The sequence below is a fragment of the Rhinolophus ferrumequinum genome, chromosome 13 (assembly GCF_004115265.2).
Source record: "Rhinolophus ferrumequinum isolate MPI-CBG mRhiFer1 chromosome 13, mRhiFer1_v1.p, whole genome shotgun sequence".
Lineage (NCBI taxonomy): Eukaryota > Metazoa > Chordata > Mammalia > Chiroptera > Rhinolophidae > Rhinolophus > Rhinolophus ferrumequinum.
In genome coordinates, this window is record NC_046296.1 from 21,704,493 (window position 1) to 21,717,694 (window position 13,202).

General features: G+C 39.8%; 1 protein-coding gene across 3 annotated transcripts in view; it reads right to left on the minus strand.

Moving 5' to 3' along the window:
- The window catches only part of ANTXR1 (ANTXR cell adhesion molecule 1), a 217,256-nt gene that overhangs the window by 183,476 nt on the left and 20,578 nt on the right, over positions 1 to 13,202 (minus strand). For all 3 annotated transcript variants that reach the window (XM_033124998.1, XM_033124999.1, XM_033125000.1), the window contains exons 2-3: positions 8,858 to 8,929; positions 4,241 to 4,312 (exon numbers count right to left, since the gene is read on the minus strand). In XM_033124998.1, the coding sequence (XP_032980889.1) occupies positions 4,241 to 4,312; positions 8,858 to 8,929 (144 nt within the window). The remainder of the gene's footprint in view (positions 1 to 4,240; positions 4,313 to 8,857; positions 8,930 to 13,202) is intronic.

Here is a 13,202-nt window from a genome sequence, read left to right on the forward strand (position 1 = left end):
CTTCCTTGACATGATCTCATTTCCAATGATGAAATATTTGAAGAATTTGGATTAAGATCAGGAAAAGACATCCAAGGAGTTTTTAGGGACTCATATCCAGTAGTTAACACTAAAATAATTAATTCTAATACTATTTAAATTCACATGTCCTTTATTATGCTAATGAAGAAACCTAAAATATTTGTTACAATTTGTCAATTGCTTTGCAACTGATGAAACTAAGAAATCTTGAAGGAGCAACATGATACAATGGAAAGCACACGAGTTGATCAAAATCCAGAATCCAGACTAAGAATACTAGTTCTGCCATTTTTTATTATTTGACTTTAGCAAGTTATCTAAATTATTTGAATCTCAGTGTCATTATCTGTAAAATTAAAGTAATAGCAGGTAAGATGAAGTAAACCTGGCACTGGCTATCTCTTATTAATTATAACAAAACTGGACAAAATAAAAACAGCAAACACACAAGGCCTCTGAAAAGTAAACAAAGCAGGTGGATTGAGGAAGGCAGTTAAAACCTGGAAAATAACCCACACAAAGATGAATTCCAAATTTGTTTTCCTCTTTTCTCTCATGTCTTTAACCCGAGGATGGGTCTCAGTACAAGGCAGTGGTCTGGGCTGTTACCTAAAAAGCCCAGAAAGCCCCCATATTTCTGGCCCCTGGTTAAAGCTTCTCCCCCACCCCACCTCCCACCCCAGTGGTTCAAAGAATGTGGAGGGAATCACCATTTTTATTTCTCTTTTGTTATTCCTGGCTTTGCCCCAAGAGTGACCTCAGTAGAGAACTGCATTCAGCAATGTGTTAGCCAAAACTCCAAGAGAAACTCCATTTTTCTTTCTAGAGGACTTTGAAAGGAGGCCTCAGAGGGAAAGATAGTGTTGGGGGATCCTAGAGAGCAGAGAGCTGGAGAAGGGGATATAATTCTGTGTATGAAGCTGTATAAGTCCTAGATTCATCTTTGAGCTGCACATGTGTGGGACAGACCCAATGCAGCCTAGCAAAGCCTTTGAAAATAGAACCAAAATAAAAACCACCGGCCACAGAAGAAGAGATAGAGCTTGTGATTTGAACCTAGCCAAGGTGATTTCCTACTAAAGTAAACAAAGGGGAAAAAAATCAACATTCTCCAGAGGATCTGAATATGACTCAGAGTCTAAACAACATAATTTAAAAAATTTCTAGGATATAATCTAAAATTACTTGACACAAAAGCACCTAGAATATGTGACTGATTCTCAAGAGAGAAGATAATTAAGATGCCAAACGTGAGCTGTTGGAACTATAAGACAAAGAATTTAAAGCTGTTATAATAACTACGTTGCATGAGGTAAAGGTAAACACACTTGAAGTAAATGGAGAGATGCAAGTTCTCAGCACAGAAATAAAAACTTTAAAAAGAACCAAATAGATACTATAGGACTGAAAAACACAATCCTGCAGTAAAAAATTGAATGGATGAGCTCAATGGTAGAATGGAGATGACAGAGGAAAGAGTGAGTGAACATAAAGGTAGATCAATAGAAATGATCTAATCTGAAGAACAAAGAAAATCGAAAAAGAACTGAAAAGGGACATGTGGAATATCAAAAGGTCTAACATTTGTGCCATTGTAGTCCCAGAAGGAGAGGACAAAGTAACTAGTGCAGAAAAATATTTGAAAAAATAATGGTCCTCAAATTTGGTGAAAGACATAAATTTATAGATATAATAAGCTCAGCAAATCCAAAATAGGATAAACTCAAAGAAAACCATTCCCAGCTATAGCATAATCAAACTGCTGAGAATTAACGATTAAAAAAAAATCTTGAAAACAGTGAAAAATGGCATATTGCACATAAAACAATGAATCAAATGACCAGAGACTCCATTAGAAGTTGTGATAACAGTTAGATAGGGATAGATAAGTAGTGATAGGTAAAGTGCTTAGCAGATAAGACACAAATGATAGGTATTATTATTCTAATAGTACATCTACATCTCAGCACACCATAGTTATTTTCCATTCTATTTCTTCAACTTTCCCATGGCTTCCTTTATGTGGATTTGATCCCAAGAATTGGATGCAAATATACCTTGGACATGATTTCTTTTGATTTACCCCAAATCTCTTGCTCTTGTTGAAATGAGAGTCTCTGCTAATTCATGTCTTGTTTTTAAACATATTTTTTAAACTGTGAGTTTCCTCAATTATCACATAGGTAAATAATGCATCTTTTACTGTCTTATACGGATGTTATGAAGATCAAATGAGATACAGAGAAAAATACACAAATTCCTGTGACCAACTGATACACTAAAAGTCATATATTTCTGAAATAGTACTGGCTTGGAAGTTCTGAAAGCCTAATTCTTTTAGCCAATCTCGTGAGAAAGTCTTTTAGAGAGAGATAGTTTGCCCACATTTTTCCATAGGTTGATAAGGTTGGGGACATTTCAGTGAACCATGTCACGCTTTGCCATCTGACAAGCAATCACCGCATGAAACCCATACAGCCTTTCGCAAGGCATTTCTGGCTATTGTTTGATGCATATTCTATCCTTAAATATTAAATGCTGCTTCTAACAAATTGGAGCTCTAACCTGTCTCCTCATTGGCACAGGGAACTAGAAGCAGAGTTAAGGCACAAAAAAGGAGATTCAAAGTAGGATTCAGATGATTAATATGAACTAGCATTACCACAATGGGTTTGAAAGCCTAGGCATTGTAATAGTGTTTGTCAATCTGTGGCCCACCTCTGCCCTCCCCAGCTCTCAGAGGTTGTGAGCAGCGGCACCCAACATATCCACAAGAGGTGTGTGAATTTGGTCTCTTGGCCAAATTCTTGGCACAGAGTAAGTGGAAGTAATACTAGGCAGCCTCTGTATGTAGAAAGATGTGAAGAACGGGTAAGAGGAGAGTTTTCTTGGAATAAAAGACATCTCTGCATAAAGGATGTCATCACACAATGACTGAGAGAGATTAGGAATCTGGAATATAGCCCATACGTTAGAGACACTCCTTAAAATCCTTCGCCAACACTGAAGGAAAGTCACACAGGTTTCTTGGGCTTTATGATTCCCTGTTTAATTTTAACACAAAGCAGCAAAATAGGAGTGGAAAAATGCCGGGCTGCATCTAATGTGGGTTTTGCTCGGTATCCTTAGAATCATACTATGGCCTCAGTTTCTTCTTCTGTTAATAAGAAATAAGAAACGCCTGTTTTTAAAATAGGGTTTCTGTGCACCTCAAATGGCATGCATGCATATACTAGATACTGTTGAAAAAGAAACAGCATTTAAAGACTTCTATGTGGTGCGGTGTATTCTTCTTGTTACAGATGGGAAACAAAGACATGGAGAAAAATAAGGTCTAGCTCAGATTTGCTGTGTCAGTGCAAAATGTAAACACCTTAGTCTGTCCTGTTAGTTCTAGTCTCAGTTGTAGAAGAAGAGTATTATAAAGTCTTTCTGCCCTCCCTGTGCTAGCCCTACCTCCTTTCCTTTTCCCAACATGTCCCTATATAAGTCTGCTAATAGTCCCACAGGCATTGCCCCACGTCACTTTTTACGAAGTAGACAAAGTATCATTAACTCAGGAAAACTCATCTCCTTTCCTAATACACCATCCTAACTATGAATAAATGGCATGTCTCTTTTATTGCTAGTTTTCATCTGCAAGTGGTAAAACCCCAAATAATATTTTTGTTAAGCTAGGTCTAACTCATCCTTCTATGTCAATGACTTTTTCCACTCCTGATTCAAATTCCCTTTTATATTGTGGTACTATCAACCCTCTCTTTCTATTCCCTGCCTTAGTAATTATGTATGATAATATTTCAAGTTCTTACTTCTCTCATAGGGTGCTTATTATATCTCTCAAACCTTAATTCACAAAAAACATCTAATCTAATAAATGAAAATATAGTCCCCCAAGAATGTGGTTTGCTAACATTTTGCTCCAAGTTAGCAGACCAAGTCACCAATCAAATGTAAGATTTACCTTCATGTGATTTAGTCATTTATAAAATTTCACCAGTCATTTATAAAAATTCACCAACGTCAGGAAATTCTATCAAAGTCATCGCAGAGTAAACTAGCAGATGGGTCAGTATGCAAAGTTCAAGGCTTAAGTGAAAAGAGAGAATTATTAGATTAAAATGAGCAACAGGTCAAAGTGAGCAGTAGGGCAGAAAATAGGAGAACTACTCAAGAAAAGATGGGCATTTTAATGACAGAGATGGGGAAACATTCTTACCTGTCTTCTGTTAGTTTCATTAGGGTTGTTCCTCGAGTAGAGAAGACAATAAATGACATTCTTAACTGAGGGCTGGAAAGGAAAAGAAATTCTATTAGGGCAGATAGAAAGCCTATAGAATGCCATTCCCTTCCAGGCTTCCTCCCTGTACCTCCCTTATATCAGCACTGCCAGAGCTGAGGATGTGTAACCCAGTGGGGCCTCCACAGCTGGTGTTGCAAGCATTTAGCCAGCATCAGACTTGAAGCTATGACTAAAGAGAAGGCCTGCGTTGTCTGCCTGGAGGCTGGCTTCTGATTTAACACCACCCCTCAGTGAATGCGGGTTATAAGTACGAAAGCTAAAATTCATCACTGCCCTGTGTTCTGTCTAAAGAAGTGTGTCCCTAGAAGAGGACTGATCTGCATGGTGTCTGTAAAAAGGGGGATCCCGATAGATAAAATTTGATAGTGTCTCCAGAGTAGTCTTCCTATACGAAGAGAGTGTTTCAGGTTGTTGCAGCTGACGCCATCAGCCATTAAGATCATACACTGAACTCCTTTTGCTCTGAGAGTTGGATCGCCATCAACGTTGAGTTTCTACTTGGCTTTCCAAGGAGGTTATCCTTTAAAGGAGAGAATGTGCTCATGGGCCACAAGAATATCTATTCCACTCAGTAGTTATACTTCTCATTATTAATGAACACCTTGGCATGGTTTTTATATGACAGTGCTTGGGAGCTTTGTCAATGTAAAATCCACCCTCTGGGAGACGGAACAACTTTCGGCTGAGGCCCAAACATGCTTCTCCATCTGCAAGGTGGACTGTCAGACTGCAGCGGATTCACCAGTGGAATGTCATCCCGAGGGGCTCTCTCTGGGTGGCCAACTGGTTCATCCATCATAGCACCAACCTATTTCTTCACAACGCAATAGCATCCCAAACCTGATCTGGCCCCCACTCTTATCGTTCCCACTTCCTAAAACGTGTCCCAAACCTGTCCCGCTTTTCCATCTCTTCACTTAGGAACTTGCCCTCAATTATCAGACCCCTGCAATTATTTCCTAGCTGGTGACCTTGACTCATGCCTTGTTCCACAGCTCCCAGAATTATTTTCCGAAAATATAAATCAGATCTTGTCACTTATCTGCCGTAAAACCTCTAATAGCTTCTATTGCCTCCAGGATAAAGTCTACATTCATTACCATCTGTTTGACGCATCTTTGGAAACCTTTAGCATGGTGTTTAATACTTGGTAGGTGCCCAAGCAATACCTGGTGTATTGAATATTGGCCTCTTGAGACAAACATGGGTTCTCTGTCCATGACACCTTGCTGCTTGTTACTCCCTCACTAGTCCTGGGCCAGCAGGACACCATGTCCTAAATGACAATAATAATGATTATGGTCATTCTAATTATGGCCAAACTTATCAAGTGCTTAGTAGGTGCCAGGCACTATTGTAAGTGATTCGCATGAGATAATGAGATAATATTCATTAAACTTAGAACAACTTTATGAGATCAGTACTATTATTATTTCTATTTTCCACAGAAGAGAATCAAAACCCTGAAAGATAAAGTGATTTCCCCAAAGTCCCACAGTGGGAGCATAGTGGGCCTGGGACTTAAATCCAAGCATTCTGATTCTAGAACTTGGGCCCCTAACCACTATACTATGCTGCCTCCCTTCTACAGGGTTCAGCTCTGGAAAGAATGAATTTGAAATGTGGGAAATGTAGGTCTCCCAAAGGCCAGAGAAATAATTTGTGAGTTTGCAGCACACTGATGTGAATAAAATTGTTCAAAGAAAGTGTCAGCAGTGAGAAGGGATGTGAGCCAAATTTAGAGCCAATATCAACACGTGAAGGCCTAGCTCTAGTCGGTGAGATGAAAGAACCAGAAGCAAGTGGAGGAGAGAATTTCAAGGAGCGATGAATCTGAATCAAATGAAATCTCTGTCCAGCAGAATATGCACTACATGGAGCTCACTGGATTTGTCCTCTAGGGCACCTCTTAATGACTTTGGTGAGAGCAGCGAATTAGGGGGTGGGGATGAAAGCCGGGTGGCAGTGGGTTAAGGATATGGAGACAGCAAATCTTTAAAGATATTTGAGTGAGAAACCAGTAAAGAAATAGGATGGTACCTATAGGAAGAAATGATCAGGAGATTTTTGTTTTTCGTTTTTGTTTTTTTTCCAGACAAGGGGCAGGAGAGATTAGTTTATGTCTATTGACAGTGGAAATGGAGCCAGGAGAAATGCAGAGAAAATACAGAGAAAAACAAAGACCTAGAGGTGATTGGAGACGAAGGAATAAAGTGGACTAAAATGGAGGGAGTGGCTTTAAAAAGAAACTTCAATTTCAAAGATGATGGAAAGGACATGCATGTGTCTTTTCAGAGTAGAATTAGAACGCGAGGTAATCACTTGTCCACTATTCTCTGGGTTCTGGGTGAAACAGGAGGCAAAGTTCTCTGCTGAGAGTGATGGGTGTGAAGTATAGGTTGGGGCTTGAAAAAAATGGTGAAGAGTTAGGATCATTATTAGGAAAGTGAGAAGGGTCAGAACAAAGGCAAATAAAGGACCTGAAATTTCAAGAATCCCACTGAAATTAGAAATGACATATTTGTACTGGTATCAGCCACTGTTATGGAATGAACAGTGTCACCCTGCAGTATCAGCTGCCTAGACTATGTATTACAATGGATACATAAAAACCATTCATTCTTTTTCAAAATTCATTCACTTATTCAAAATCATTGACTGAGCATGCACTATGTGTCTCCAGGCACTTTGGCTGCTGCTGTCAACAAAATACAGCCCCTCCCTCTTGGAGTTTGCATGACAATAATGTCCTGGTGCCACACTTTGAGGGGGTCCATGGCCAAGGAGGGCCAGAGGAGACAAGCAGAGGGAAGGAAGTGCCTCGTGTTCTGGGTTAAGCCATGTCAACAACTCTGGTCCTCAGTTTCTTAATCTATAAAACGAGAGGATTAAATTAAGTGGTCTCATAGTTCCCAAACTCCTACCTCTAACTTTTTCTGAGTCTAAGATAGTGAAGTGTCTGGAATTGCTGAAGGAACTGGGAAAGAGAAGTGTTGAGTGCCCACTCTGAATCAGGTGTTGGGCTAGTTGGTTTGCACGTTTTCTCTCGTAGTTTTTACATGCAAAGTAGGGTAAATTCATTGTTATGGTTGCACAATGGAGCTTAGATTCAAATCCACATCTGCCTAACTTCAAAGCCTTTTCCAGTAGACTGCTCTGCTTCAGGGGGAATAGGAGACTAGAAGAGCAGAGACATAGCAAATATCTGGATGCAGATTTGTTTTATATCACTCCAGAGGACCAATGGATAAAAGTGTCGGAAAGGACATTTTGGCGGAATGACAAAAACACTTTTCTGGAAACTGGAATTGTCCAGCTGTTCGACTGTTTGCCTCAAAAGGCAGCAGTTTCTCACCAGAGCTATTCAAGTTGGGGGTTAGTGAATGCCTCTTAGGATAAGTTTGTAGGTTGTTTCTTTCGATTCTGAGCTTCTACAAGTCTCCTAAGCATTCTGCTTTTAACACCATCCAAGTATTTGCTTCTTTCCTTTCTCTCTGCTTTTCCCCTATCCCCCTCCCCTCTCTCCTCTCAGCATCTGTTTTTTCTCATTCATCTGGGTTTAGATGCTTCTTGCTGTAGCTTCCAATTTCTGGCATCACAGAGAAGACACCTCTCTCCAGTCAGGCAGACAGGTACATGCTGAGATGGGTAACTGAATTTGGAGGGAACCTGTTGGCATTACCCTGGTCTCAGAGGAGAACCTATCTTCCGAGACAAAGAACTTTATTTTACAAAGTTTATGGTTACTTGTATCGGCTGGAAGACTCTACAGAGGCCACCCGCGAGAATGAAGTTGCTTTAGAATTATAATGATCAAACAAATTTTATCAAAGACCTTGACAGCTGGCTTCAAGCACCTCCAGGAAAGCTATCACAGTTGTTTATCCCTTAGAGGCTGCACCCAAGGAGGGTAGAATGACCTCCTTTCCTTTACTAGTGGGTGTCAATGCTTATTGTAAAGTAGGATCTCTAAGGTCCCTGCAATGTTTACAGTGATGACGTTCAAAACTGCATTGTCCTCTTTTGGAAAGTGGTGTAGAATGCTCAGAGAATTCTACCCGACAGCATATAGCTACGCTGACCAACCATGATGATCTGCCCAGAACTGAGGGTAGCTCCCAGGATGTGAGGTGTTCAGTGCTAAAACCAGGACAGTTCTGGGCAAACTGGGATGAATTGGCCATTTTACACCCTATACCCCCCTTTACATGAATGAGTCGAGCTAGAATAAGCCAATTGTCCCAGCGTGATACACTGTGAAAGAAAATGTTAAATGATCCTTCTAGAAGACTGTATTATTAAATAAGAGAGGGACAAAGTTAAAATTTTGGTCTTATAACCAAATCGGGATCCTCTCGAAAACACAAAGCCAAATGTCATTCTAAAACATGGCAAAGATGAAAACAAAGTCTGGTCCAAGATCCGAGAGTCCGCCTTTGTTAAAAAGCATCACCAAAGTAGTTTGTAATTAGTAGAATAGCAAACGTAGTCTGGTTTTGATCATGGCAGAGAACTATGCATTATGTTTCTCACCTGATGAATTTATGAGCCAATTGTTCCACAAAGTAATAGATTTCATTCCAGTGGTGTAGCACACTTCCTGATCTAGGAAAACAAAAGCAGACATTACTCAATCAGCTGTTCATTTACCTTGTATCATTTCCCTTCATATTCTATTAATTGACATTTCACATACGAATCCGTTAATCGGGCTTATTATCTGAAACTTCTATAAATTTTGAAATTATTTGAAATGGTGTTTAGACTTAGTGTTTGTTACAGGACCCTCTTCACTCCACTTCCCACTCCTTCCCACCCACATTTCACACACTTATACACTAAAAAAATCCTGGGTTCAACCAGATTCACAGGTTAGTTTCAAATCTTTAAAAAAAAAAAGGGTTTTCTTGTACTACTTAAATTATTCCTCTTATAAAAGACTCCAGTTGATTTAAATGAAATTAGCACAAACTAGATGCCCAAACAGAGAAAGATAAACAAACTGCCCTTCGAAAAAGAGTCTAATTTCACTTCTAAACATAGAGGCAAAATCTCTAAATAAAGTATTAGCAAAAGAATCCAGCAGGAATCCAGAATAATAATAATTAATTAATTGGTGACGTTTATTTCAGGAATGTATTGATAATTCAACATATAAGGAAATCTAATGCAATTAGTCATTCTAATAAATAAAAGAAGAAAAACTGCACACCTTTTTATTATATTAAAAAAGGGCACCTTTCACTGAAAAAGGAGGAAAACTTTCTCTCGGACATATATAATCACAGAATTTTAGATTTGGAGGGGGTCTTCTTTATTTCCCAAGGTTGACTTCTATTTCACTGATACCATTCACTATGGCTTCAATTCAGCTTTTAAGCATTTCCACAGTGCTTGTACTCCATCCGTTGCAGTGATTTCATAGTAGGCTTTTTCCTATTATAACCCACTCTTTTCTGTAGCTATTATGCCTCTTTCCTTTCACTTAAGGGTCTATTTCAGCTGAGCTCTGCATTTCTGTCTGTCATTCTAACAATTGTTGACGTTAGAGTTTGCTCCTTCTAGTTTGCCATTTTGTACTGCATACATTTTCTGACAGTTTCGGAACACTTTTATTTTTGTATGTATTCATTTGCCTTAATTTTAACATCTAGAGAAGATTGGTTGCTATGTTTTCTTTGTTTTAGACTACTTTATAGATATTTAAGATGAATCTGTGCAAAGTAGATTTTATGCTGTCCTTTTCATGGTACAATATCCCTCTCATTCTGGTTGAGTGTATTCCATCTCTAGGAAGAGCATTTATTTTTCTGTGCCCCATATCCAGAGAGGTATATCTGTCCGACTTGAACACAAATGATACACTGGGTGTGATCATACAGTGAAAAACTCCATACTGTAAGGATATCTCACTTTCCCCAAGTTAATCTATAACTTCAATTCTAGGAAAAATTGGGAAAGAATGTTTTGTGAGACTGAAAAACTGACTTTAAAAGTGAAATGAAGATTAAGGGTCTAAAAGTCATCAAGGCAATGATGAAAAAGAGCAAAGTTGGAAAGCTTGTCCTAATAGATGTAATGACCCCGTATGCAAGATACATGATGTAATAGTAGAGCCAACGGGGTAGAATGGAGAACCCAGACCTCCACCGATGTGAGCTCGTTATAAAGTGAAAAGGGGTGATTCAAATTGGGGAAGGAAAATAAACCCTTCAATAAATGATACTGCAACAATGGATTTCTAATTTTACACACAATGTAAAGTTAGATGTACTAAAACCTAATGGAAAAAACAAAACTTTAAATCCATTGGGTGAATTATAGCAGATTTTTATGTCGTCAGGTTAGCGAAGAGTTTCTTCAACCAGATACAGAAAGTAGAAATTTTTTTCTTAGAAAATGATAATTTTGACTACCTGAAGTGTTTAAAATTCGGAATGATGAAAAGATACCAGAAACAAGTTCAAAGACAAGAAAAGAGTGACAGAAGATTTGTCTGCAAAAAATATAAAAGTCAAAAGATTAGTGTCCAGGATATGTAAATAATTGGTACAAGTAAATATTAAAAAGGTAAACACTAGAAAAATAGACAAAAGATCAGAACAAGCAATCCCCTGAAGGATGGTAAATTAGCACTTGAAAAATCATTCAACTCTTCTAGTAAATACAGAAATGCATATTTAAACACTTGTTTGGGGTAGATCAAGCTGTTTCATGTGGCAGCAGCAGAGAAGCCACAGAGTTAGGGGTGAGGAGTTGGGGGAAAGGGATCAGGGTGAGAAGGGACATGGGGGGCCCTCCTGTCAAAAATAAACCTTTTCCAATAAACCTTTTCCGTTCCGGTCTCTCTGCCTTTACACATATTCCACCTGCTTGGGATACTCCATGTCCACACTGGCAAACTCCTACTTGTTCTTCAAGACTGAACTCAGTCTCTGCCTGTGGCCTTTGACCAGCACAGATGAGGCACACTGCCCGTGCCCCATGCTCTCAGGGCACCATGTACGCCTCTCAGTCATCATCCTCTGATACTGGGTTGCAATCACTTTTTTTGTCAGGCTCCCCCTGTGAGGGTCGTAAGGAGATTGTCCTCTCTGGCCTCTACCTGTTTGTTGAATGGAAGGAAGAAGAGCATGAAGAGGAGAAGCCTCTACTGCTCGTGGAAACTCCTGACCTTTTGCCAGCTGGACATCACCACTTCCTCCCTCATTTGGATAAACACTCTGGTTTGGGACTCAGACCCAGTTGGCTCCAGCCAATTCTTGTGACCCTGTGTGAACCTGAGGAGCCTTCCCAGATGGATCAATGATTCTAGAGCACAGCTCCTTGGTGAATGGGTCTACGTAATCATCAACAATAGATCTCTGAGTTTAATGGCAGTTGAGAGTCTCCCAAGAGCTTACCAGAACTGCATATCCTAGCCTTGGGTTGTTAATGCTTTGGAAAGCCTCTTTCATCAAAATCCCAGCGCCATCCTTGACAGGATTCAGTTGTGTATTTTAATCTCAGAGATTGGTCCTGGATGCTCTCCTTCAGCCATGGGGTAGATGCTCTGGTCCTGGGGGTCCTATGAGGGTCTGGCAGATACGGCCCAATGCCATGTAGGTGCCCCAGAAGAGGCACTGTCTGGCTGACTGTAAGCTGTAGTCTAATCCAGAATTCTACAACTCCTTTCCCCTGGAATCGAGATTTCCTTGGACACTGGCCGGCTATGCCCACTTCTGGAATGCAATGCTGTGCTTTGGTCCTATGACCAGGGCAAGTACTGTCTGAAATTTTGGTTACAGAGGCGTCGTACTGTAAGATTCCTAATGATTTAGAGGAATCTCGACACCTCCCCATCTCAAGTTCAATTTCTTCAGTAGAGAAGTCAGGCAATGAGAGAATTATCCAGGGAGGGGAGGCAAACAAAGTGTTGGTGAAATAGGGCCTTGATCTAGAATTGAGGGATTAATCTTGGCTCTCTGCTTAAGGAGCGGGCGTTTGGAGTAAATCTTTTTTGGTGTACTACTTCTCTGTTTTCCACGATCGGCCCTATTTCACAGTCTCAAATCAGCTTGCATTCTTTTACTTATACAATGGGATCAACCAATGATAATTCTCTTCTTTCTCCTTAAAACACTTCATTTTCACTGTTCTTCTGACTGACATGTAAAATGTATACAATGTTGGTATTCATCTGAGTTGTTGATGCTAGATATAGGGAAAGATTCAAGAAATATCCTGGGGTGTTGAGAAAAGTTTAGCTCTATCTGGAAAACTTTCTTGTTAATGGATAGGTGCTGTAGTTTCCCGAGAATAAAATAAAATGAGGCCCCTAAGATAAAACTGGAGGTGAGAAGGCATTGACAGATTTGTTTCTCTCATTCTAACTCTGATAATAATTGCCCTGTTACTCCTGAGGTTTGTTGTTTCATATTTACATATGGTCATTTTTTTACACAATTATGTAAACTTTGACCAAAATATATCCCCTTTGGAACATACTTGAGATGTACATCAGCCTTTTCCCTCAAGCATTGAGGGTGAACATAATCTCCTAAGATTCTGGGAACCAAACTGGTTTTGTCTTCTCTGGGTTACCATGGGATCCCAAAGGGCCTCAGTTACGAAAGGACAGAAGAATGTAGGGTTATCTAAACTGGCACCTTGGAATCCTTCTAGTTCTTCTTACTGAGCCTTCCTAACCCACACATGCACGGTCTGTCCTACCCCAAGATCAAATCACTCGAAGGAAAAGGATAGAGCCTCCCTGAGGGGGCTGCTTATATCTCTTTGACTCAAATCCCCAGGAGTAAGAAGCTTGCCTGCCCAGTGCCACCGTTCTCTTCTCTGCCTCTGGTCACTGGATTTCCTCACCCTGAACTCTAAATACCTC